The 22,650-nt window shown below is 45.3% G+C and overlaps 1 protein-coding gene and 1 non-coding gene across 2 annotated transcripts; one reads left to right on the forward strand and one right to left on the reverse strand.

Moving 5' to 3' along the window:
• Positions 1–1,850: 1,850 nt before the first annotated feature.
• Positions 1,851–1,922, reverse strand: trnat-ugu. Its single transcript has one exon. It is a non-coding gene; the product is annotated as a tRNA-Thr (tRNA).
• Positions 1,923–1,950: 28 nt separating this feature from the next.
• Positions 1,951–21,306, forward strand: LOC112235780 (cholesterol 24-hydroxylase). Its single transcript, XM_042300994.1, has 15 exons — positions 1,951–2,421; positions 2,664–2,738; positions 2,853–2,934; positions 3,104–3,177; positions 3,436–3,522; positions 3,945–4,083; positions 4,424–4,537; positions 9,276–9,438; positions 9,677–9,742; positions 9,837–9,909; positions 12,353–12,437; positions 14,664–14,774; positions 20,620–20,708; positions 20,809–20,875; positions 21,042–21,306. Exons 1-15 carry the CDS (start codon positions 2,273–2,275, stop codon positions 21,195–21,197), a joined length of 1,530 nt encoding a protein of 509 aa, XP_042156928.1. The 5' UTR covers positions 1,951–2,272; the 3' UTR covers positions 21,198–21,306.
• Positions 21,307–22,650: the final 1,344 nt, after the last annotated feature.

The following is a 22,650-nucleotide window of genomic DNA, read 5'->3' on the forward strand; positions in this document are numbered from 1 at the left end:
CACATACAAATTGAACTTTTTGCACATATAAAGTGAGGTCCAATCTACCATTTGGTACAATGTGCAAATGGTGGGTGAGTGACTTGGAATTTGTAATGAAGCATTATAAGCAGTCCAGTCTCCATAAGACAGAGGAGGCTGCATGCATTAAATCAAATCAAATGGTATTGGTCACATACACATGGTTAGCAGATGTTATTGCGAGTGTAGCGAAATGCTTGTGCTTCTAGTTACGACAGTTGAGCAATATCTAACAAGTAATATCTAGCAATTCCACAACAAATACCTAATACAAACACATCTAACTAGAGGAATGGAATAAGAATATATAAATATAAATATATGGATGAGCAATGACAGAGCAGCATAGGCTAAGATGCAAAAGATAGTATCGGATACAGCAAGTCACCATTATCAATCACAGAGAGAAAAGTGGCCTGAACAAGCTTCTTTCTAGTCATAAGCTGGAAGCTTTATTCTGAAAATAAAAACCCAATTTCAATTTAATAATTAGCGTCTGAGGGATCTCCACCCTTTAGCAGCGGAAGGACATGAGCTGATTTCCAAATGCTGAGTGTGGAATTGGTCAAGAGACTCAAGTTGAAAATGTGAGCCACAGGTTCAGTAATAATACCAGCTGCTATCTTTAAGAGGTAGGGGTCCAGGTTGTCTGGACCTGTAGACTTTTTAGTGTCTATTGCCTTTAGTGCTTTATAGACCTCAGTATAAGAAACAGGCTAAAGTTAAAATGGTTTACATGAGGGCCTATATCATAGTTGACTGTAACAGAGCTGACAGAGGCCTGGGACCCACCATTATCAACAACTGAACCAACAGTTACAAAGAGCTTGTTAAAATCACCTACAATATCGGCTTTATCCTTCACTTCATTAGAATCCACCATTAAGTCAGGAAGGTCAGAGGCTGTATCCTTCACTTCATTAGAATCCATCATTAAATGGTCAGGAAGGTCAGAGGAGACATTAGAACCGGACACTGATCTGATTAGCTTCCAGAACTTGGTATTGTTGTCTAGGTTCTCTGTGACTGCATTTAGATAGACATCTGATTTGGACTTCCTGATCAATCCTGTGCGTTTGTTTCTTAGCGCTCTGAAGGAGGCCCAGGCAACAGGAGCTTTTGTAAGTCTAGCTTGAGCCCAAGTGATATTTCTCTTTCTAATTAATTCTGCCAAGTTATCTGAAAACCAGGGATTGTCCCTTCCACTGATTCTAAATTTCTTCACAGGGGCATGCTTATCACAAATGGACACACATTATATTATGGTACAGATCATGTGAGAACGCTTGCTCATCAAACGGTCTAAACCATATTTAAAAAATATTTGGCTTTGATCATTGATGTATTTCTAACGCAAACAATTGCACAGTGAACACTGACGTCATTTCCTTAGAATAATGTCCAATAGCGTTGATTTGTTTGGTGCTCTGATATTTGGTCTTGTAGGCGCATTAATTCATTGAGTGAGATTCAGAGAGTCACACAGGTCTTTAAAAGAGTCCGATACAGATGTAAGCATGTCCCAGTTCAAATCTCCTACAATAATAAATTCAGAGTCATTTAGCTTGTGCAGGACATCAGAAAGAGAGTGCGTCTCCCGAAGCCGAGCGCGGTCTGTAGCAGCCGACTGCAGTGATGTGGGAGTCCTTATATACCGTACATCTAACTAGCATTCTTACACTTGCAGTCAACACGTGTTTAAAATTTCACCCTAAGAGGTTCAAATGTGTGCAAAATATATCAGATATTTATCAAGACGATATCATATTCTAGGCTCTCTTCTACACGTTCTCAGCATACCCGTGTGGCAGAAAATATATATTATATCTAGGCTCCAGCGAGGATCGAACTCGCGACCCCTGGTTTACAAGACCAGTGCTCTGCCACTGAGCTATAGAGCCAAATGCGTCATTTAGTAAGCACGCAGGTAGTCTTTAGTGATGAAGAATCTAGCTCCTGTTATACAGACAGCAAACCCCGGAAATTGGTCACGAACACAGTAAAACCATAAAAGCAGGCAAGTCGACTACTAGTGTGCGTTCATATGTCGGAACTAGGACACTCGGAAATGTCAATTTTTCTGATTCGTGAACGCGGCATGTGTACAACAACAACCATTTACGTAGTTATACATTTCCGAGTTTCGACTATTACGTGAACGCGGCATAGTACTACGGGTGACCAAATTCAGTCCAAAAGCAGACTACACACACTGCTTGTAGGGTCACCGAGCTAGCTGGTCTACTGCAATATGGCACTTTTTCATTTGATTGCAGGTTGGATTGGTTATGTTCTTATGTGCCTACTTGGTTTGATTTTGATCGTATTTCTCTGTTTTTGTCTGTACATAAAATATATTCATTTGAAATATGATCACATACCGGGACCACCAAGGGACAGGTAAGACATTATGTAACCTGAACATTTATTTTAAATACTGTAGCTGGAAGTTATTTTCAACTATGTATATTGAGTTACATAAGGATCAGAGAAACTAGAGAAAAGTTATCCTTAATAACCGCCAGGGGTCGGTGTTTCACCGGTCTTGTGCGTTTTCACTGAGTGAACTTGGTTGAAGGGATGACTCAACATAACGTCCTTATTTGTCAGTTATGGAATAAACGTCTCTTGTTATCCCACAGTTTTATATTCGGACATTCCGCAATCCTGAGTGAAATTAGCAATGGTCGAGTTATCCACGACAAATTCCTGGAATGGTGAGCTGAATGCCATGGAGCAGTGGTGTTAGTGGCCAAGACACACACACACCAACCAAGTTGTCTTGGGACATTTCACATTCTATTTAGTGTATTCTATTGTGTCTTTGACAGGTCTAGGACATATGGACCTGTGTACCGTATCAACGGTATGCACATTGTGATGCTGTTTGTCACCTGCCCTGATACCACCAAGGTAAACCTGTGCCTGAATATGACACACATCTGGTTTAAGGGAAGAAGTTAAGCATCTGTCCATTTCTTTGTACTATTTTACAAAGAAAATACCCAGTAATTTCTGTCTGTACTCTACCCCATTCCATTTCCTCCATTAACTAAACAGACATTTTGCTTTCTCGCCACAGGAAGTGCTGATGTCACCAAAGTACCCCAAAGACTCACTGGTCTACAAGGGTCTTTTCAACCTATTTGGACAGAGGTGATTCCTGAATATGTTGTGTGATTTATGCTATATCAACATATAACAATTACAGCCACTGACCTCGTACCATTACATCTGTGTTTTTTTTATTGTGTTGACGTTTCGGTTGGTACATTATTTTCCAATACATTCAATCTGAATGCTGTCTGACTTACATTAAGCCACCTCCACATTAAAACCGGACAACCTTGGTCATTGGCAAGTGGATTCAGTGTCAGGGTACAGTAAATACTCTGTTGTCCTGCTTTTCCGCAGGTTTCTGGGAAGTGGTCTGATTACGGCTCATAATCATGATACGTGGTACAAACAGCGAAGGATCATGGACCCTGCCTTCAGCAGTCTGTAAGACACTTATCTATTTCACTTCAATAATCTATTGATCAATGGATCAGTCTGTCTGTCAGTCAACCAATCCACCCACCCATCCACCCACCCATCCATCCACCCAAACCCACCCACCCATCCACCCACTCACCCATCCATCCATCCACCCATCCATCCAAACCCACCCACCCATCCATCCATCCACCCAAACCCACCCACCCACTCACCCATCCACCCATCCACACCCACCCACTCACCCATCCACCCATCCACACCCACCCATCTACCTATCCATCCACCCACCCATCCATCCATCCACCCACCCAAACCATCTACCTATCCATCCACCCTTCCAACCACCCAAACCCACCTATCCATCCACCCATCCATCCACCCATCCAACCACCCACCCATCCTTCCATCGTGCTGTGTATTGCCAGGTACCTACGTGGTCAGATGGGTGTGTTCAACGAGCGGGCAGAGCGTCTGATGGATAAACTGGCAGACATGGCTGACACCAATACAGCCGCCAACATGCACCAAATGTTCAACCTTGTGACCCTGGATATCATCACCAAGGTAACGAATGGTCATTCCTGTTACCCCCAGATCAACCCACTACCCCTACCAATTTAATATTTCACATAAAGCTGTCTTCATGACAGGAAAACCAGTCAAAGTGACACATTTTCAGGTTATGACAATTGACTTACATGGTTATTATGCAAGCTACAGTGTAATCTAGTTATTAGGCAGCCAAGCCAGCGAGCTAGCCATTATAAAGCATAACTAGGACTCAGAGTTGCTGCTGGTCAGGTATTATTATGACATGCTAATAAGCTTGATCTGAAACATGAAAGGCACTCATAATAAATGTATCATCATCATCAATGTTGTTAATCGGTGTTTCTACCTGTAGGTGGCGTTTGGAGTGGATCTTGATCTGTTGAAGGAGAGTGACACTCCGTTCCCCAAAGCCATAGAGATGTGTCTGAAGGGAATGGTCCACTATGTCAGAGACTCCACCTTCCAGGTAAGTAGTGACATAATCTTGGTTAACCCAGAACAAAAATCTTGTGTAATTCGGTCAGCTGCGAGAGTTCCGGTGTGCGAATTCTCCACCCTTACAAAAGGACATTCTCAGCAAAGCCTCTCCCTTCTGATCCGTGTGAAGTGAAGCACCGCCTTTTCCCAATGCTGATACGTCCAAACAACCAGAGACGAGAAACCCAAACACCTGAACCACAGATAAAACAATGAGACAGATATTTCACCGGATGTATAATTGTGAACCATCCGCTTGGCGTTTCCACATTCTACACATTTGATCTCAATACAGTTCTCTTCCCAAAACTACAATCTGTTACGAACAGAGTGGACTAAGTTTTGCAGACTTTACCCGTTGCCAAACTTTAAAAATATTGCTGTAACGGTTTTCTAGGTGTGAAGGAGAGTCGGACCAAAATGCAGCGTGTAGATTGCGATCCATGTTTAATGAACAAACGTAACACGAATCTAAATACAAACACTACAAAACAATAAACGTAACGAATGAAACGAAAACCGAAACAGCCTATACTTGTGTAAACTAACAAAAACAAGGACACTAAGGACAATCACCCACGACAAACTCAAAGAATATGGCTGCCTAAATATGGTTCCCAATCAGAGACAACGATAAACACCTGCCTCTGATTGAGAAGCACTTCAGACAGCCATAGACTTAACTAGAACACCCCACTAGCTACAATCCCAATACATATACACCACATACAAAAACCCATGCTACACCCTGGCCAAATAAATAAAGATAAACACAAAATACTTCGACCAGGGCGTGACAGGGGTGGGGGGTTCTAAGGTGCGGACTCCCGAACGCACCTCAAAACAATAGGGAGGGTCCGGGTGGGCGTCTGTCCATGGTGGCGGCTCCGGCGCGGGACGTGGACCCCACTCAATCAAGCCTCAGGAGTGAGAGGAAGCCTCAGGAGTGAGAGGAAGCCTCAGGAGTGAGAGGAAGCCTCAGGAGTGAGAGGAAGCCTCAGGAGTGAGAGGAAGCCTCAGGAGTGAGAGGAAGCCTCAGAAGTGAGAGGAAGCTTCAGGAGTGAGAGGAAGCTCAGGAGTGAGAGGAAGGCTCAGGAGTGAGAAGAAGCTCAGGAGTGAGAGGAAGCTCAGGCAGGTTGATGGATCTACCAGATCCTGGCTGGCTGGCGGTTTCGGCAGATCCTGGCTGACTGGCAGATCCTGGCTGACTGGCAGATCCTGGCTGACTGGCACATCCCGGCCGACTGGCGGATCTGGCAGATCCCGGCCGACTGGCGGATCTGGAAGATCCCGGCCGACTGGCGGATCTGGAAGATCCCGGCCGACTGGCGGATCTGGAAGATCCCGGCCGACTGGCGGATCTTCCTGGCGGATCTGGAAGATCCCGGCCGACTGGCGGATCTTCCTGGCGGATCTGGAAGATCCCGGCCGACTGGCGGATCTGGAAGATCCCGGCCGACTGGCGGATCTGGAAGATCCCGGCCGACTGGCGGATCTGGAAGATCCCATCTGGAAAAGTCTGGTTGACTGGCAGATCTGGAAGAGTCTGGTTGACTGGCAGATCTGGAAGAGTCTGGTTGACTGGCAGATCTGGAAGAGTCTGGTTGACTGGCAGATCTAGAAGAGTCTGGCTGACTGGCAGATCTGGAAGAGTCTGATTGACTGGCGGATCTGGAAGAGTCTGGCTGACTGGCGGATCTGGAAGAGTCTGGCTGACTGGCGGATCTGGAAGAGTCTGGCAGATCTGGAAGAGTCTGACAGATCTGGAAGAGTCTGGCTGACTGGCAGATCTGGAAGAGTCTGGCTGACTGGCAGATCTGGAAGAGTCTGGCTGACTGGCAGATCTGGAAGAGTCTGGCTGACTGGCAGATCCTGGCAGGCTGAAAGATCTGGCTGCTCCATGCTGACTGGCGGCTCTGGCTGCTCCACGCTGACTGGCGGCTCTGGCTGCTCCATGTAGGCTGACAGCTCTGGCGGCTTCTTACAGACTGACAGCTCTGGCGGCTCCGTGCAGACTGGCAGCTCCTTGCAGACTGACAGCTCCTTGCAGACTGACAGCTCCTTGCAGACTGACAGCTCCTTGCAGACTGACAGCTCCGTGCAGACTGGCAGCTCCTTGCAGACTGGCAGCTCCTTGCAGACTGACATCTCTGGCTGCTTCATGCAGACTGACAGCTCTGGCTGCTCCATGCAGACTGACAGCTCTGGCTGCTCCATGCAGACTGACAGCTCTGGCTGCTCCATGCAGACTGACAGCTCTGGCTGCTCCATGCAGACTGACAGCTCTGGCTGCTCCATGCAGACTGACAGCTCTGGCTGCTCCATGCAGACTGACAGCTCTGGCTGCTCCATGCAGACTGACAGCTCTGGCTGCTCCATGCAGACCGACAGCTCTGGCTGCTCCATGCAGGCCGGCAGCTCTGGCTGCGCTGAACAGGCAGGAGACTCCGGCAGCGCAGGAGAGGAGAAAGGCTCCGACAGCGCTGGAGAGGCGGGAGACTCCGACAGCGCAGGAGAGGCGAGGCGCACTGTAGGCCTGATGCGTGGTGCTGGTACTGGTGGTACTGGACCGAGGACACGCACAGGAAGCCTGGTGCGGGGAGCTGCTACCGGAGGGCTGGGGTGTGGAGGTGGTACTGGATAGACCGGACCGTGCAGGCGCACTGGAGCTCTTGAGCACCGAGCCTGCCCAACCTTACCTGGCTCGATGCCCACTCTAGCCCGCCGATACGAGGAGCTGGAATATACCGCACCGGGCTATGCACCCGCACTGGGGACACCGTGCGCACCACTGCATAACACGGTGCCTGCCCGGTCTCTCTAGCCCCCCGGTAAGCACAGGGAGTTTGTGCTGATCTCCTACCTGGCATAGCCATACTCCCTGTGAGCCCCCCCCCAATACATTTTTGGGGCTGACTCTCGGGCTTCCATCCGCTCTGCCGTGCTAGCTCCTCATAATGCCACCTCTCTGCTTTTGCTGCCTCCAGCTCGGCTTTGGGGCGACAATAATCTCCAGGCTGTTCCCAGGGTCCTTTCCCGTATAGAATCTCCTCCCAAGTCCATTTCTCCAAGTAGTGCAGCCTCTCCCACTGTAGTTGCTGCTGCTCCTGCTGCTGCTGCCTCTGTTGCCTCTCCTGCGGCTCCTGCCTGTTGACACGCTGCTTGGTCCGGTTGTGGTGGGTGATTCTGTAATGGTTTTCTAGGTGTGAAGGAGAGTCGGACCAAAATGCAGCGTGTAGATTGCGATCCATGTTTAATGAACAAACGTAACACGAATCTAAATACAAACACTACAAAACAATAAACGTAACGAATGAAACGAAAACCGAAACAGCCTATACTTGTGTAAACTAACAAAAACAGGAACAAGGACACTAAGGACAATCACCCACGACAAACTCAAAGAATATGGCTGCCTAAATATGGTTCCCAATCAGAGACAACGATAAACACCTGCCTCTGATTGAGAAGCACTTCAGACAGCCATAGACTTAACTAGAACACCCCACTAGCTACAATCCCAATACATATACACCACATACAAAAACCCATGCCACACCCTGGCCTGACCAAATAAATAAAGATAAACACAAAATACTTCGACCAGGGCGTGACAATTGCATTGTTTAGGAGTGCAAAGGTGAATTTAGTTATTGCACACGCGCACACGCGCACACGGGCACACGCACACACGCGCACTCCCTAAAGAAAACATGCAAAAAAAATCTTTGCCTTAACTACTGCTTGTCATTATCCCATGCATCCCATCCCTTCACAACAGATTATTTGGGTTTACATCAGGTCGTCAGGGTAACGGAGGTGCAGGTGCTTGTTGTGATGTTACCCTCGTCCTGATGTTGTTGGTCAGCATGTGGCATGAGGGGTGGTTGGGTATTATATTTGATGCTTAGGGTCCTCAACCTCATGGTCAGGCCTGCTGTAGGTTGCTCGGTGAGCTTGTCCTCCCTCTTGACATGCTGGTCATCATTTCGTTTTGCTCTTGGCAGTGCCTGGCCATTTTGGATATCCATGCTGATCAAAGCTTAGCCAACTAGCTATAATTATTCAGCGCGCCGCTACCATAACTTAACACAGCTAGCCCGTTACGAAGCTAACTAGCTAGCCAGGTTTTATCTGTAGCTGTCTGTAAAAGTAAACCCCTTTTTCCCCTCTCTGAAAAATAAACAAGGGACACAGAGAGGGGAAAAGGTGTTTTACTTTTACAGACAGGTACAGATAATACCTGGCTTGCTGGTTAGGTAATGAAGGCGGTACCTTATGACATTGAATGGCTAGGTGCCCAATCAGAATGCATTTGAGGATTTTAACTACTAAATATGACAGCATTGCATCCTCCTTCCCTCCCCCCTCCTCAGATCATGAACGCACACACGGCATATAGCCTCTTTTCCCTGGTCTGAGCTACTGGCAAAACTGGCAAAACCGGGCAGGGTATTTCATATACCATTTGTTATGTTTATGGGGAAACAAAACTGGGGGGGGGGCACAAGTTCTATCAGTGGGGTCAATGTCTGTCTCTGCCACACCGTAGAGCCCTGGATGGCATCCTTAATGTATTTATTTTATAAGCACACAAACAGTCAAAACATTGGCAATCATCAACAGACAGATGTACTGCACCACAATGCTTCATAAACTGCATAGCATCAGTCCTGGCCTGTAAATATGGTGGAATTTCCTATTTCCCTAATCTAATGTCATATTAGCTCTACCCAAAGAACAAGAAGTTCATCAACGAGGTGAAAGCGTCTGTTCAGCTATTGCGTTCGACAGGCAGACGGTGGATCAACGAGAGGAAAATGGCCATCCAAAATGGCGAGGATGTCCCTAAAGATATCCTGACACAGATCCTCAAGACGGCTGGCAAAGGCACGTTGTAGTAGCCTGGTCCCAGATCTGTTTGTGCTGTCTTACCAACTCCTACCAATGTTGGCAAGAGTTGGCAAGACAAGACATCACAAACAGATCTGGGACCAGGCTAACATTGGAGACTTTTTACTTTGTGGCTCTGCATGTGACGTTGTCAGCTAAAACAGTCATGTTATTGATGAGGTTGAGTAGCAGAATTGTCTCAATGCTGTAAACTTGTATATATTCATCATTTCAGAGGAAAACAAAGACAATGAAGATGAGGAGCTTATGCTGGACAACTTTGTAACGTTATTCGTTGCAGGTGGGTCTCCATAGAAACAATTCCACACACAATTCAAGATTCAGCAGCTGGAGTTACCTTAACAGCCTTTACTCTTTTGTCTTCCTCTTGAAAGGGCAAGAGACAACAGCCAATCAACTAGCTTTTGCTGTCATGGAACTGGGAAGGCTGCCTGAGATATTGGCCAAGTAGGTCTTATTATTTCATTTCATTTAAACTTTGTTTAACCAGGAAGGGCTCATTGAGATTTGAAATCTCTTTTTCAAGAGCGTCCTGGCCAAGATAGGCAGCACCAAGTCATCACACAATTACAGACAGACAACATGAAAAACTACAAGTAATCTAGTAAAAACCATAGAATTCACAAGAATATAACAAAATCATAAAACAGCTAATTAAAAACATTGACAGGTGAAGGAATCAGTCTCAAAATCCTTCATCAGTGATTTAAAAATACCAATCGGGACAAGTTCTTCCAGTTTAAAAGTATTTTGTAAGGCGTTCCAAGACGATGGCGCAGAGTACATAAAAGCCCTTTTACCAAATTCAGTTCGGACATTTGGAACAAATAGCAGGATAAAGTCCAGCGAACGAAGAGAGTACCCACCACATTTCTGAACAATAAAAATGGCCAAATAAAATGGTAGTAAACCCTAAAAGTATACCAGTGACTGAGCCTACGAGTGACCAGAGAAGGCCAGCTAACTCTGGCATACAATGTGCAGTGGTGCGTAAGGGTCTTGCAGTTTAAACTAAATCTGAAAGCGCCATGGTAAAGGGTGTCAATTGATCTCAAACACTGAGCAGAAGCATTCATATATAAAATATCCCCATAGTCTAGTAAAGGCATAAATGTGGCTGATACTAGCCTCCTGGCTTCAAAAGAAAAACTAAAAGAAAATCACATCAATTAAAATTCCAAGATATTTATATGACAGGTGAAAGGTTCAGAGGTCTATTTCTTGCTTTAGAAAACACCATTAGTTTAGTTTTGTCAATATTGAGGATAAGCTTCAATTTACACAAGGTATGTTGAACAGTATAAAAATAAATTTGCAAGTTCTGGAAAGCTTTGTGAGAGGCGAAGCACAACAATAAAATACAATATCATCATAAAAGTGAAGTTGCGCATTTTGCAAATTTTTGTCTGAATTATTGATATAAATAGTGAATAAGAGGGGACCAAGTACAGAGCCCTGGGGCACACCATTACAGACAGACAATTTAACAGACATGAGCCCATCAAATTGAGTGCACTGAGTTCTATCAGACAGATAGTTCGCAAACCATGCAACTGCACACTCCGAAAGACCTACACTCGACAATCTCTGCCTCAGAATAGCATGATCAACTGTATCAAAACCTTAGAGAGATCAATAAAAAGTGAGACAGTGCTGATTTTGGTCAAGGGCTTCAGTGATATCATTTACAACCTTCATGGCTGCTGTAATTGTGCTATGCTTCTTCCTGAAGCCCGATTGGTACATTGATAAAATAGAGTTAGTAAATAAAAACTAATTTAGCTGTTCACTCACAAGGGTTTCAAGTATTTTCACCAGGGGTGACAGCTTTGAGTTTGGCCTATAATTATTTAAAAGAGTTGGATCTCCCCCTTTTAAAAGTGGTAGGACAAATGCTGATTTCCAGATTTTTGGAATTTCAATACATTCCAGGGTTAGATTGAACAGATATGTAAGTGGTTCAGATATGAAATCAGCTGCCAGATTTAAAAAGCAGGGATCAAGAAGATCAGGACCTGCAGGCCTTCTGTGATCTAAGGATTTTAGGGCTTTATGTACCACCTGCACTGAGAATGGCAAAAAGCTAAAAGTTTGACCAGCTCTCGCTGGTTCATCCACACAGGGTTGTACAGAGACAGAGGACACTGAATCAAACAGCCTACCAGATGATACAAAGTGCTCATTGAAACAATTCAGCATTTCAGTTTTGTCATATACAGCAACAGAGTCCTTCAAAACACATGACGATAATTCATGAACATTACTGTTACCAGACATAGACTTAATAGCCTTCCAAAACGTTCTAGGGTCATTCAGGTTATCAGTGGTAACAGACATAAAATATTCAGACTTGGCCTTCCTGAGAAGAAAAGAACACTTGTTTCGTAACTGCCTAAAAATAAGCCAATCAGCATCAGAACATGATTTCCTTGCTTTAGCCCAGGCTAGATTAGGTTTGTGAATAATACAAGGCAGCTCAGAAGAAAACCATGGATTATCCCACCCTTTATAACCCTGAACCTGCGGAATGGGACATGTTTGTTTACTATTTGGGAAAAAAACATCATGAAATAATTTCCAGTCAGTTTCCACATCCGGAATAAGCTCAATTTTGCTTCAGTCAAAATAAAACAAATCATGAAAGAAAGCCTGCTCATTAAAACTCTTCAAATTTCTCTTACAAATAAAGCGTGGGTTTGTCTTAGTATTTCTAACAGCAACAACAGCACAATGGTCACTTAAATCATTACAAAAAACACTAAATGCAGAATATTTGGAACATTTGTCAATATCAAATCAATCCGAGTAGATTTATCATACCTCTTTGTTTATTAATCATTTCCATAATAAAAAAATACTTTGAGTTTCTTGGTGTCTATAACTTCTCCAGTGCGAAGCAAGAAGTAGATGATGTCATCGGGGTGAAACAGGAAATCAGCTTTGATGACCTGGGGAAATTGACCTACCTGTCTCAGGTACAGTGACTTAATTGATAGGTTTTATACTATATTAACTGTAGTGACAGAATCATTAGATCACTTGTTTTGGTACTGCCCATATGTAGCTTGTTTTTGTTCGCAGGTTCAGGAATGGCTGAATAATTGCAACACTTAGTTGGAGCTAACTCTGGAAAAAGCACTGCTGGGGGATTTGAAAAGCCATCATCAATCGAACAATAATATATTAATACTCTTAGCAAATATGTGTATCTTTAATTTACAATCTGTAGAAACTATGAGAATAAAAAGGTTCAGAACATTTGTGAAACATCACAGTTGAAAAATATATGGCAAATAGAAATCAAAACTGGATGGTCTTCAGAGATAGATAGGAGGGTTGAAGGTAGCTGAAGGCTGGGACTGGATGGTCTTCAGAGATAGATGGGAGGGGTTGAAGGGAGCTAAAGGCTGGGACTGGATGGTCTTCAGAGATAGATGGGAGGGGTTGAAGGTAGCTGAAGGCTGGGACTGGATGGTCTTCAGAGATAGATGGGAGGGGTTGAAGGGAGCTAAAGGCTGGGACTGGATGGTCTTCAGAGATAGATGGGAGGGGTTGAGGGGAGCTGAAGGATGGGACTGGATGGTCTTCAGAAATAGATGGGAGGGGTTGAGGGGAGCTGGATGGGACTGGATGGTCTTCAGAGATAGATGGGAGGGGTTGAGGGGAGCTGAAGGATGGGACTGGATGGTCTTCAGAGATAGATGGGAGGGTTTGAGGGTAGCTGAAGGATGGGACTGGATGGTCTTCAGAGATAGATGGGAGGGGTTGAGGGGAGCTGAAGGATGGGACTGGATGGTCTTCAGAGATAGATGGGAGGGGTTGAGGGGAGCTGAAGGATGGGACTGGATGGTCTTCAGAGATAGATGAGGGTATCTGAAGGATGGGAGTAAAAACAAACAAAAGATAGCTAATCTGAATTATACTGTCTGTGAAATGTATGTAGTATGTTGAATGTAGTATGTTGTATGTTGTATATAGTATGTATAAGCTGGAAGTGGAAGCCTAAGTATTGCTGTCCATTAGTTTACTCCAATTAGGGAAGGGGTGGTAGGGTTAGGGGAAAATAATACAAAATATGTATATAATGTAATAATATACACTACCGTTCAAAAGTTTGTGGTCACTTACAAATGTCCTTGTTTTTGAAAGAAAAGCATATTTTTTGTCCATTAAAATAACATTACATTGATCAGAAATACAGTGTAGAAATTGTTAATGTTGTAAATGACTATTGTTATTTTTCCTATCTTAATATTTTATTTTTATTGGCCAGTCTGAGATATGGATTTTTCTTTGCAAATCTGCCTAGAAGGCCAGCATCCCGGAGTCACCTCTTCAATCTTGACGTTGAGACTAGTGATTTGAGGATACTATTTAATGAAGCTGCTAGTTGAGGACTTGTGAGGCGTCTGTTTCTCAAACTAGACACTCCAATGTACTTGTTCTCTTGCTCAGTTGTGCACCGGGGCCTCCCACTCCTCTTTCTATTCTGGTTAGGGCCAGTTTGCGCTGTTCTGTGAAGCGAGTAGTACACTGCGTTGTACGAGATCTTCAGTTTCTTGGCCATTTCTCAAATGAAATAGCCTTCATTTCTTAGAACAAAAATAGACTAACGAGTTTCAGAAGAAAGTTATTTGTTTCTGGCCATTTTTAATCTATAATCGAACCCACAAATGCTGATTTTCCAGATACTCAACTAGTCTAAAGAAGGCCAGTTTAATTGCTTCTTTAATCAGCACAACATTTTTCAGCTGTACTAACATAATTGCAAAGGGTTTTCTAATGATCAATTAGCCTTTTAAAATTATAAACTTGGATTATCTAACACAACATGCCATTGGAACACAGGAGTGATGGTTGCTGATAATGGGCCTCTGTAAGCCTATATAGATATTCCATTAAAAATCAGTAATTTCCAGCTACAATAGTCATTTACAACATTAACAATGTCTACACTGTATTTACGATCAATTTGATGTCATTTTAATGGACAAAAAATTTCATTTCTAAGTGACCCCAAACTTTTGAACAGTAGTGTATACAAGGTTTTCATCTGGGTCATCTGTGTACCAGATTGCCTCTTCTTGTATTAGTCCACTGAGCGAAAGCCAAAGCATTATCTCAGGGAGCTGACACAAATCCTCACGTCTAAGGCCAGGTAACTCAACATGTTGTGTTGGATAATCTATCTACCCCGTCAGGTGTTGAAGGAGACTCTGAGGTTGTATCCCACGGCTCCAGGTACGTCTCGCTTCATCCCCAATGACATCACCATCAACGGCATCCCCATCCCAGCTGGAGTCACATGCTTCGTGAGTTACCTCAACACCACTGTCAAGTGTTTTTGTAATATTTGTTCATATTGTGAAACATCACAGCGCAGTGGAGAAATATATAGCAGCTAGAAATCAAAACTGTCTTCAGAGATAGATGGGAGGGGTTGAGGGGAGCTGAAGGCTGGGACTGGATGGTCTTCAGAGATAGATGGGAGAGGTTGAGGGGAGCTGAAGGCTGGGACTGGATGGTCTTCAGAGATAGATGGGAGGGGTTGAGGGGAGCTGGGCTGGGACTGGATGGTCTTCAGAGATAGATGGGAGGGGTTGAGGGGAGCTGAAGGCTGGGACTGGATGGTCTTCAGAGATAGATGGGAGGGGTTGAGGGGAGCTGAAGGCTGGGACTGGATGGTCTTCAGAGATAGATGGGGGGGTTGAGGGGAGCTGGGCTGGGACTGGATGGTCTTCAGAGATAGATGGGAGGGGTTGAGGGGAGCTGGATGGGACTGGATGGTCTTCAGAGATAGATGGGAGGGGTTGAGGGGAGCTGAAGGCTGGGACTGGATGGTCTTCAGAGATAGATGGGAGGGGTTGAGGGGAGCTGAAGGCTGGGACTGGATGGTCTTCAGAGATAGATGGGAGGGGTTGAGGGGAGCTGGATGGGACTGGATGGTCTTCAGAGATAGATGGGAGGGGTTGAGGGGAGCTGAAGGCTGGGACTGGATGGTCTTCAGAGATAGATGGGAGGGGTTGAGGGGGGAGCTGAAGGCTGGGACTGGATGGTCTTCAGAGATAGATGGGAGGGGTTGAGGGTAGCTGAAGGATGGGACTGGATGGTCTTCAGAGATAGTTGGGAGGGGTTGAGGGGAGCTGAAGGATGGGACTGGATGGTCTTCAGAGATAGATGGGAGGGGTTGAGGGGAGCTGAAGGCTGGGACTGGATGGTCTTCAGAGATAGATGGGAGGGGTTGAGGGTAGCTGAAGGATGGGACAGGATGGTCTTCAGAGATAGATGGGAGGGTTGAGGGGAGCTGAAGGCTGGGACTGGATGGTCTTCAGAGATAGATGGGAGGGGTTGAGGGGAGCTGAAGGCTGGGACTGGATGGTCTTCAGAGATAGATGGGAGGGGTTGAGGGTAGATGAAGGCTGGGACTGGATGGTCTTCAGAGATAGATGGGAGGGGTTGAGGGGAGCTGAAGGCTGGGACTGGATGGTCTTCAGAGATAGATGGGAGGGGTTGAGGGAGCTGAAGGCTGGGACTGGATGGTCTTCAGAGATAGATGGGAGGGGTTGAGGGGAGCTGAAGGCTGGGACTGGATGGTCTTCAGAGATAGATGGGAGGGTTGAGGGGAGCTGAAGGCTGGGACTGGATGGTCTTCAGAGATAGATGGGAGGGGTTGAGGGGAGCTGGATGGGACTGGATGGTCTTCAGAGATAGATGGGAGGGGTTGAGGGGAGCTGAAGGATGGGACTGGATGGTCTTCAGAGATAGATGGGAGGGGTTGAGGGGAGCTGAAGGCTGGGACTGGATGGTCTTCAGAGATAGATGGGAGGGGTTGAGGGAGCTGAAGGCTGGGACTGGATGGTCTTCAGAGATAGATGGGAGGGGTTGAGGGGAGCTGAAGGCTGGGACTGGATGGTCTTCAGAGATACAGTGCCTTGAAAGTATTGAGGGGAGCCCTTGAACTGGACCTTTTCAGCCACATTTCAGGTTTCAAACATAAAGATATAAAACTGTATGGTTTTGAGAAGAATCAGAACAAGTGGGACACAATCATGAAGTGGAACGACATTTATTGGATATTTCAAACTTTTTAACAAATCAAAAACTGAAAAATTGGTCAAAATTATTCAGCCCCCTTAGAATACTTTGAACGCCACCTTTTGCTGGATTACAGCTTCAGTAAGTCCCTTGGGGTATGTCTCTATCAGTTTTGCACATTGAGGACTGACATTTTTTTCCCATTCCTCCTTGCAAAACAGCTCGAGCTCAGTGAGGTTGGATGGAGTTTGTGAACAGCAGTTTTCAGTTCTTTCCACAGATTCTCTATTGGATTCAGGTCTGGGACTTGGCCATTCTAACACCTGGATATGTTTATTTTTGAACCATTCCATTGTAGATTTTGATGTTTTGGATCATTGTCTTGTTGGAAGACAAATCTCCGAGTCTCAGGTCTTTTGCAGACTCCATCAGGTTTTCTTCCAGAATGGTCCTGTATTTGGCTCCATCCATCTTCCCATCAATTTTAACCATCTTCCCTGTCCCTGCTGAAGAAAAGCAGGCCCAAACCATGATGCTGCCACCACCATGTTTGACAGTGGGGAGGGTGTGTTCAGGGTGATGAGCTGTGTTGCTTTTACGCTTCAAACATAACGATTTGCATTGTTGCCAAAAAGTTCAATTTTGGTTTCATCTGACCAGAGCACCTTCTTCCACATGTTTGTTGTGTCTCCCAGGTGGCTTGTGACAAACTTTAAACAACACTTTTTATGGATATCTTTAAAAAATGGCTTTCTTCTGCCACTCTTCCATAAAGGCCAGATTTGTGCACTATACGACTGATTGTTATCCTAGGACAGAGTCTCCCACCTCAGCTGTAGATCTCTGCAGTTCATCCAGAGATAGATGGGCCTCTTGGGGTCTCTGATCAGTCTTGGGACTTGTATGAGCTGAAAGTTTAGAGGGAGGGGTCTTGGGAGATTTGCAGTGGTCTGATATGGTTCCATTTCAATATTATCGATGGGGATGGCTTGGGGTAAATCTTTTTGGGAAATCCAGCTTTAAACTTCTTCAGAATAGATGGGATCTGAGGACCTGCCTGGTGTGTTCCTTGTTCTTCATGATGCTCTCTGCGCTTTTGAACGGACCTCTGAGACTATCACAGTGCAGGTGCATTTATACGGAGACTTGATTACACACAGGTGGATTGTATTTATCTCATTAGTCATTTAGGTCAACATTGGTCATTCAGAGATCCTCACTGAACTTCTGGGAGAGTTTGCTGCACTGAAAGGGGGCTGAATAATTTTGCACGCTTTTTCAGTTTTTGATTTGTTAAAAATGGGAGTTTGAAATATCTAAATGTCGGACTGATTGTGTCCCACTTGTTGTTGATTCTTCACAAAAAATACAGTTTTATATCTTTATTTTGAAGCCTGAAATGAGACTGGCAAAAGGTCGCAAAGTTCAAGGGGGGACTGGATGGTCTTCAGGCACTGTAGATGGGAGGGGTTGAGGGTAGATGAAGGCTGGGACTGGATGGTCTTCAGAGATAGATGGGAGGGGTTGAGGGGAGCTGAAGGCTGGGACTGGATGGTCTTCAGAGATAGATGGGAGGGGTTGAGGGTAGCTGAAAGATGGGACTGGATGGTCTTCAGAGATAGATGGGAGGGGTTGAGGGTAGCTGAAGGCTGGGACTGGATGGTCTTCAGAGATAGATGGGAGGGGTTGAGGGGAGCTGAAGGATGGGACTGGATGGTCTTCAGAGATAGATGGGAGGGGTTGAGGGTAGCTGAAGGCTGGGACTGGATGGTATTCAGAGATAGATGGGAGGGGTTGAGGGTAGCTGAAGGCTGGGACTGGATGGTCTTCAGAGATAGATGGGAGCGGTGGAGGGAGCTGAAGGCTGGGACTGGATGGTCTTCAGAGATAGATGGGAGGGGTTGAGGGGAGCTGGATGGGACTGGATGGTCTTCAGAGATAGATGGGAGGGGTTGAGGGGAGCTGATGGGACTGGATGGTCTTCAGAGATAGATGGGAGGGGTTGAGGGTAGCTGAAGGATGGGACTGGATGGTCTTCAGAGATAGATGGGAGGGATTGAGGGTAGCTGAAGGCTGGGACTGGATGGTCTTCAGAGATAGATGGGAGGGGTTGAGGGGAGCTGAAGGCTGGGACTGGATGGTCTTCAGAGATAGATGGGAGGGGTTGAGGGTAGCTGAAGGCTGGGACTGGATGGTCTTCAGAGATAGATGGGAGGGGTTGAGGGTAGCTGAAGGCTGGGACTGGATGGTCTTCAGAGATAGATGGGAGGGGATTGAGGGTAGCTGAAGGCTGGGACTGGATGGTCTTCAGAGATAGATGGGATGGGTTGAGGGTAGCTGAAGGCTGGGACTGGATGGTCTTCAGAGATAGATGGGAGGGGTTGAGGGGAGCTGAAGGCTGGGACTGGATGGTCTTCAGAGATAGATGGGAGGGGTTGAGGGTAGCTGAAGGCTGGGACTGGATGGTCTTCAGAGATAGATGGGAGGGGTTGAGGGAGCTGAAGGTTGGGACTGGATGGTCTTCAGAGATAGATGGGAGGGGTTGAGGGGAGCTGAAAGGCTGGGACTGGATGGTCTTCAGAGATAGATGGGAGGGTTTGAGGGTAGCTGAAGGATGGGACTGGATGGTCTTCAGAGATAGATGGGAGGGGTTGAGGGGAACTGAAGGATGGGACTGGATGGTCTTCAGAGATAGATGGGAGGGGTTGAGGGGAGCTAAAGGCTGGGACTGGATGGTCTTCAGAGATAGATGGGAGGGTTTGAGGGTAGCTGAAGGATGGGACTGGATGGTCTTCAGAGATAGATGGGATGGGTTGAGGGTAGCTGAAGGCTGGGACTGGATGGTCTTCAGAGATAGATGGGAGGGTTTGAGGGGAACTGAAGGATGGGACTGGATGGTCTTCAGAGATAGATGGGAGGGGTTGAGGGGAGCCGGTTAGAGGCAGGTAGCCTAGTGGTTAGAGGCAGGTAGCCTAGTGGTTAGAGGCAGGTAGCCTAGTGGTTAGAGGCAGGTAGCCTAGTGGTTAGAGGCAGGTAGCCTAGTGGTTAGAGGAAGGTAGCCTAGTGGTTAGAGGCAGGTAGCCTAGTGGTTAGAGGCAGGTAGCCTGGTGATTAGAGGCAGGTAGCCTGGTGGTTTAGAGGCAGGTAGCCTAGTGGTTAGAGGCAGGTAGCCTAGTGGTTAGAGGCAGGTAGCCTGGTGGTTAGAGGCAGGTAGCCTGGTGGTTAGAGGCAGGTAGCCTGGTGGTTAGAGGCAGGTAGCCTAGTGGTTAGAGGCAGGTAGCCTAGTGGTTAGAGGCAGGTAGCCTAGTGTTTAGAGCTGAGTTTATTTATTTGAGTTTATTTTTATTTTTACAGGGACAGTGCACATTAATCAACGTTTCAGTAAAAGTGCCGGTTTTAGCCAGCCGGCTAATTTTCAACCGCAGTCCCTGGGCAGGTTATTAAAAACAATTACAATATAGACAATAGCAACATAGAACAAGCAAGACATAGCAACATAGGACAAGCAAGACATAGCATACAGACAGAGCAAGGACAAGCAAGACATAGCATACAGAGCAACATAGGACAAGCAAGAAGCAGACAGAGCAACATAGGACAAGCAAGACGTAGCCTAAGACAGAGCAACATAGGACAAGCAAGACATAGCATACAGACAGAGCAACATAGACAAGCAAGACATAGCATACAGACAGAGCAACAAGGACAAGCAAGACATAGCATACAGACAGAGCAACAAAAGCAAGACAAAGACAGAGCAACATAGAACAAAAAGCAGCAAGACAAAATTCATAAAAGCAACAAAGTGTTTCCACACCTCACAAGCTACAGACAACAGCGTTCGGCAAGTATGTTTTACTTCATAGTGTTGATGTTTTCACTATTATTCTACCATGTAGAACATTGTAAAAAAAATAAAATCCTCGAATAAGTAGGTGTGTCCAAACTATCTACTAAAAAAATAAGAATAAAAAACATTTGTTCATATTTATAAGGTTGTTCCTTCTTTTAGTCAGCACCTCACTGACTATTTTGGTGTGTCTCTACTGTACACTACTCTAACTGGTGTATTTGACGCTGTCTCACATATTTTACGTTTGCCCCGATCTTGTCTGTTCACAGTTCAATTCATACGTCTGTGGACGGTTGGATAAGTTCTTTGAGGAGCCGCTGAAGTTTGACCCAGAGAGGTTCCATCCGGACACTGCCAAGTAAGTGACCCAATATTGTTTAATTGTTTCTTTCCAACATTTGAACTGATTATGAGCTAACTGACATGTTATGGATGCTGTGTTTGTTTCTGTCCTGAAGGCCCTATTACTGCTACTACCCCTTCGCCCTGGGACCACGCTCATGTCTGGGACAGAGCTTCGCACAAGTGAGACACACACACACACAGACACACACACACACACACACACACACACACACACACACACACACACACACACACACACACACACACACACACACACACACACACACACACACACACACACACACACACACACACACTCACACCAGATTCCTTCTGTTGTTTGCAGATGGAGGCAAAGGTAGTGATGGCCAAGCTACTCCAGAGGTTTGACTTCAGCCTACTGCCTGGCCAGTCCTTTGACATCCTGGACACTGGCACTCTGAGACCAAAGAGCGGAGTGGTGTGTAGCATCAGACACCGAGGACAGACAGCTGCAGCCTGACTACTGGAACCTGGAGATGACTAGCCCTCGTCTTTCAACTCAACATATTTCTTATCCGACTCATTCCGTCTTTCTTCTTTACTGTCTTAAAAAAAAGATGAACACATCATCAATGTTTTACCAATCTTGCGCATATATTTGCAGAAATATGAATACAACATGCAACTTTTCCAATGGATTTACTGAGTTATAGTTCATATAAGGAAATCAATCAATTGAAGTAAATTCATTATGCCCTAATTTATGGATTTTACATGACTGGGCAGGGGCGCAGCCAGGAAGGCATAGGCCCACCCACTTGAGAGCTAAGCCCAGCCATTCAGAATAAGCTTTTGGTAGAGAAATTAACATTCAATTCTCTGGCAAAAGCTCTGGTGGACATTCCAGTAGTCAGTACGCCAATTGCACGATCCCTCAAAACTTGAGACATCTGTGGCATCTCGTGTTGTGTGACAAAACCACACATTTTAGAGTGGCCTTTTATTGTCCCCAGAACAAGGTGCCCCTGTGTAATGATCATGCTGTTTAATCAGTTTGTTGATATGCCACACCTGTCAGGTGGATGGATTATCTTGGCAAAGGAGACATTCTTACTAGCAGGGATATAAACACATTTCTGCACCACATTTGAGAGAAATAAGCTTTCTGTGCGTATGGAACATTTCTGGGATCTTTTATTTCAGCTCATGAAACATGGGACCATCACTTTACATGTTGTGTTTATATTTTTATTCAATATACAGTACCAGTCAAAAGTTTGGACACACCCACTCATTCAATGTTTTTTCTTTATTTGTACTATTTTCTATAATGTAGAATAATAGTGAAGACATCAACACTATGAAATAACACATATGGAGTCATGTAGTAACCTAGGTACGCGAAGCGAGGCGGCCATCTCTGTCGGCGCCGAAACCAAAAACAGTGTTGCTTGAAACTTGCTTGAGACGCATAGATCTGTGAAATTCCGGTGAACTTTCGAATCAACATTATTACCTCAGTGCTTCTGTTTTAGTAAATGTAGCCGGTTTTAGTAGAATCATTTAGCCAAAATCACTGAGCCCCAGAAAATAATAATACTTTTGTCCACAAGGTGTCGCTGTAAACCCGCGGAATAAAGACCATTCATGTTTTGCCACTTTCTTGTTTACACTCGTGACCTCTAGATGAGTGTCATTTTAAATACATGTTGAATGAATTGCTGTTGACTGAATTGCAAGTGGAAGAATTCTACTTAGAGTTTTATGATGGGTTGCATTGTGAAAACTCAATCAAGTGTAACATTTCTTTCCTCTCCTCAGCTTTGATGATTCAGTAATTAGTACACAGTTTGGAAACAGTGTATCCATTGTTTGAATTGGGTCAACATGCCAGGGCAAGGAAGTGTACACTAAAGCTATCATCATTTTCACATAGCAATTAAAAGGATTGAGACATTCTGCAGACTGAAAGC

The sequence above is a fragment of the Oncorhynchus tshawytscha genome, linkage group LG18, assembly GCF_018296145.1.
Source record: "Oncorhynchus tshawytscha isolate Ot180627B linkage group LG18, Otsh_v2.0, whole genome shotgun sequence".
In the NCBI taxonomy this organism is placed as follows: domain Eukaryota; kingdom Metazoa; phylum Chordata; class Actinopteri; order Salmoniformes; family Salmonidae; genus Oncorhynchus; species Oncorhynchus tshawytscha.

Excerpts from the sequence above, each read along its gene's own strand:
- LOC112235780 (XM_042300994.1), top strand. The coding sequence starts at position 2,273 with ATGGCACTTTTTCATTTGATTGCAGGTTGGATTGGTTATGTTCTTATG. Across the intron at positions 2,422-2,663 it reads CCGGGACCACCAAGGGACAG|TTTTATATTCGGACATTCCG; the intron begins GTAAGACATTAT and ends GTTATCCCACAG. Across the intron at positions 9,910-12,352 it reads CTGCCTGAGATATTGGCCAA|TGCGAAGCAAGAAGTAGATG; the intron begins GTAGGTCTTATT and ends TAACTTCTCCAG.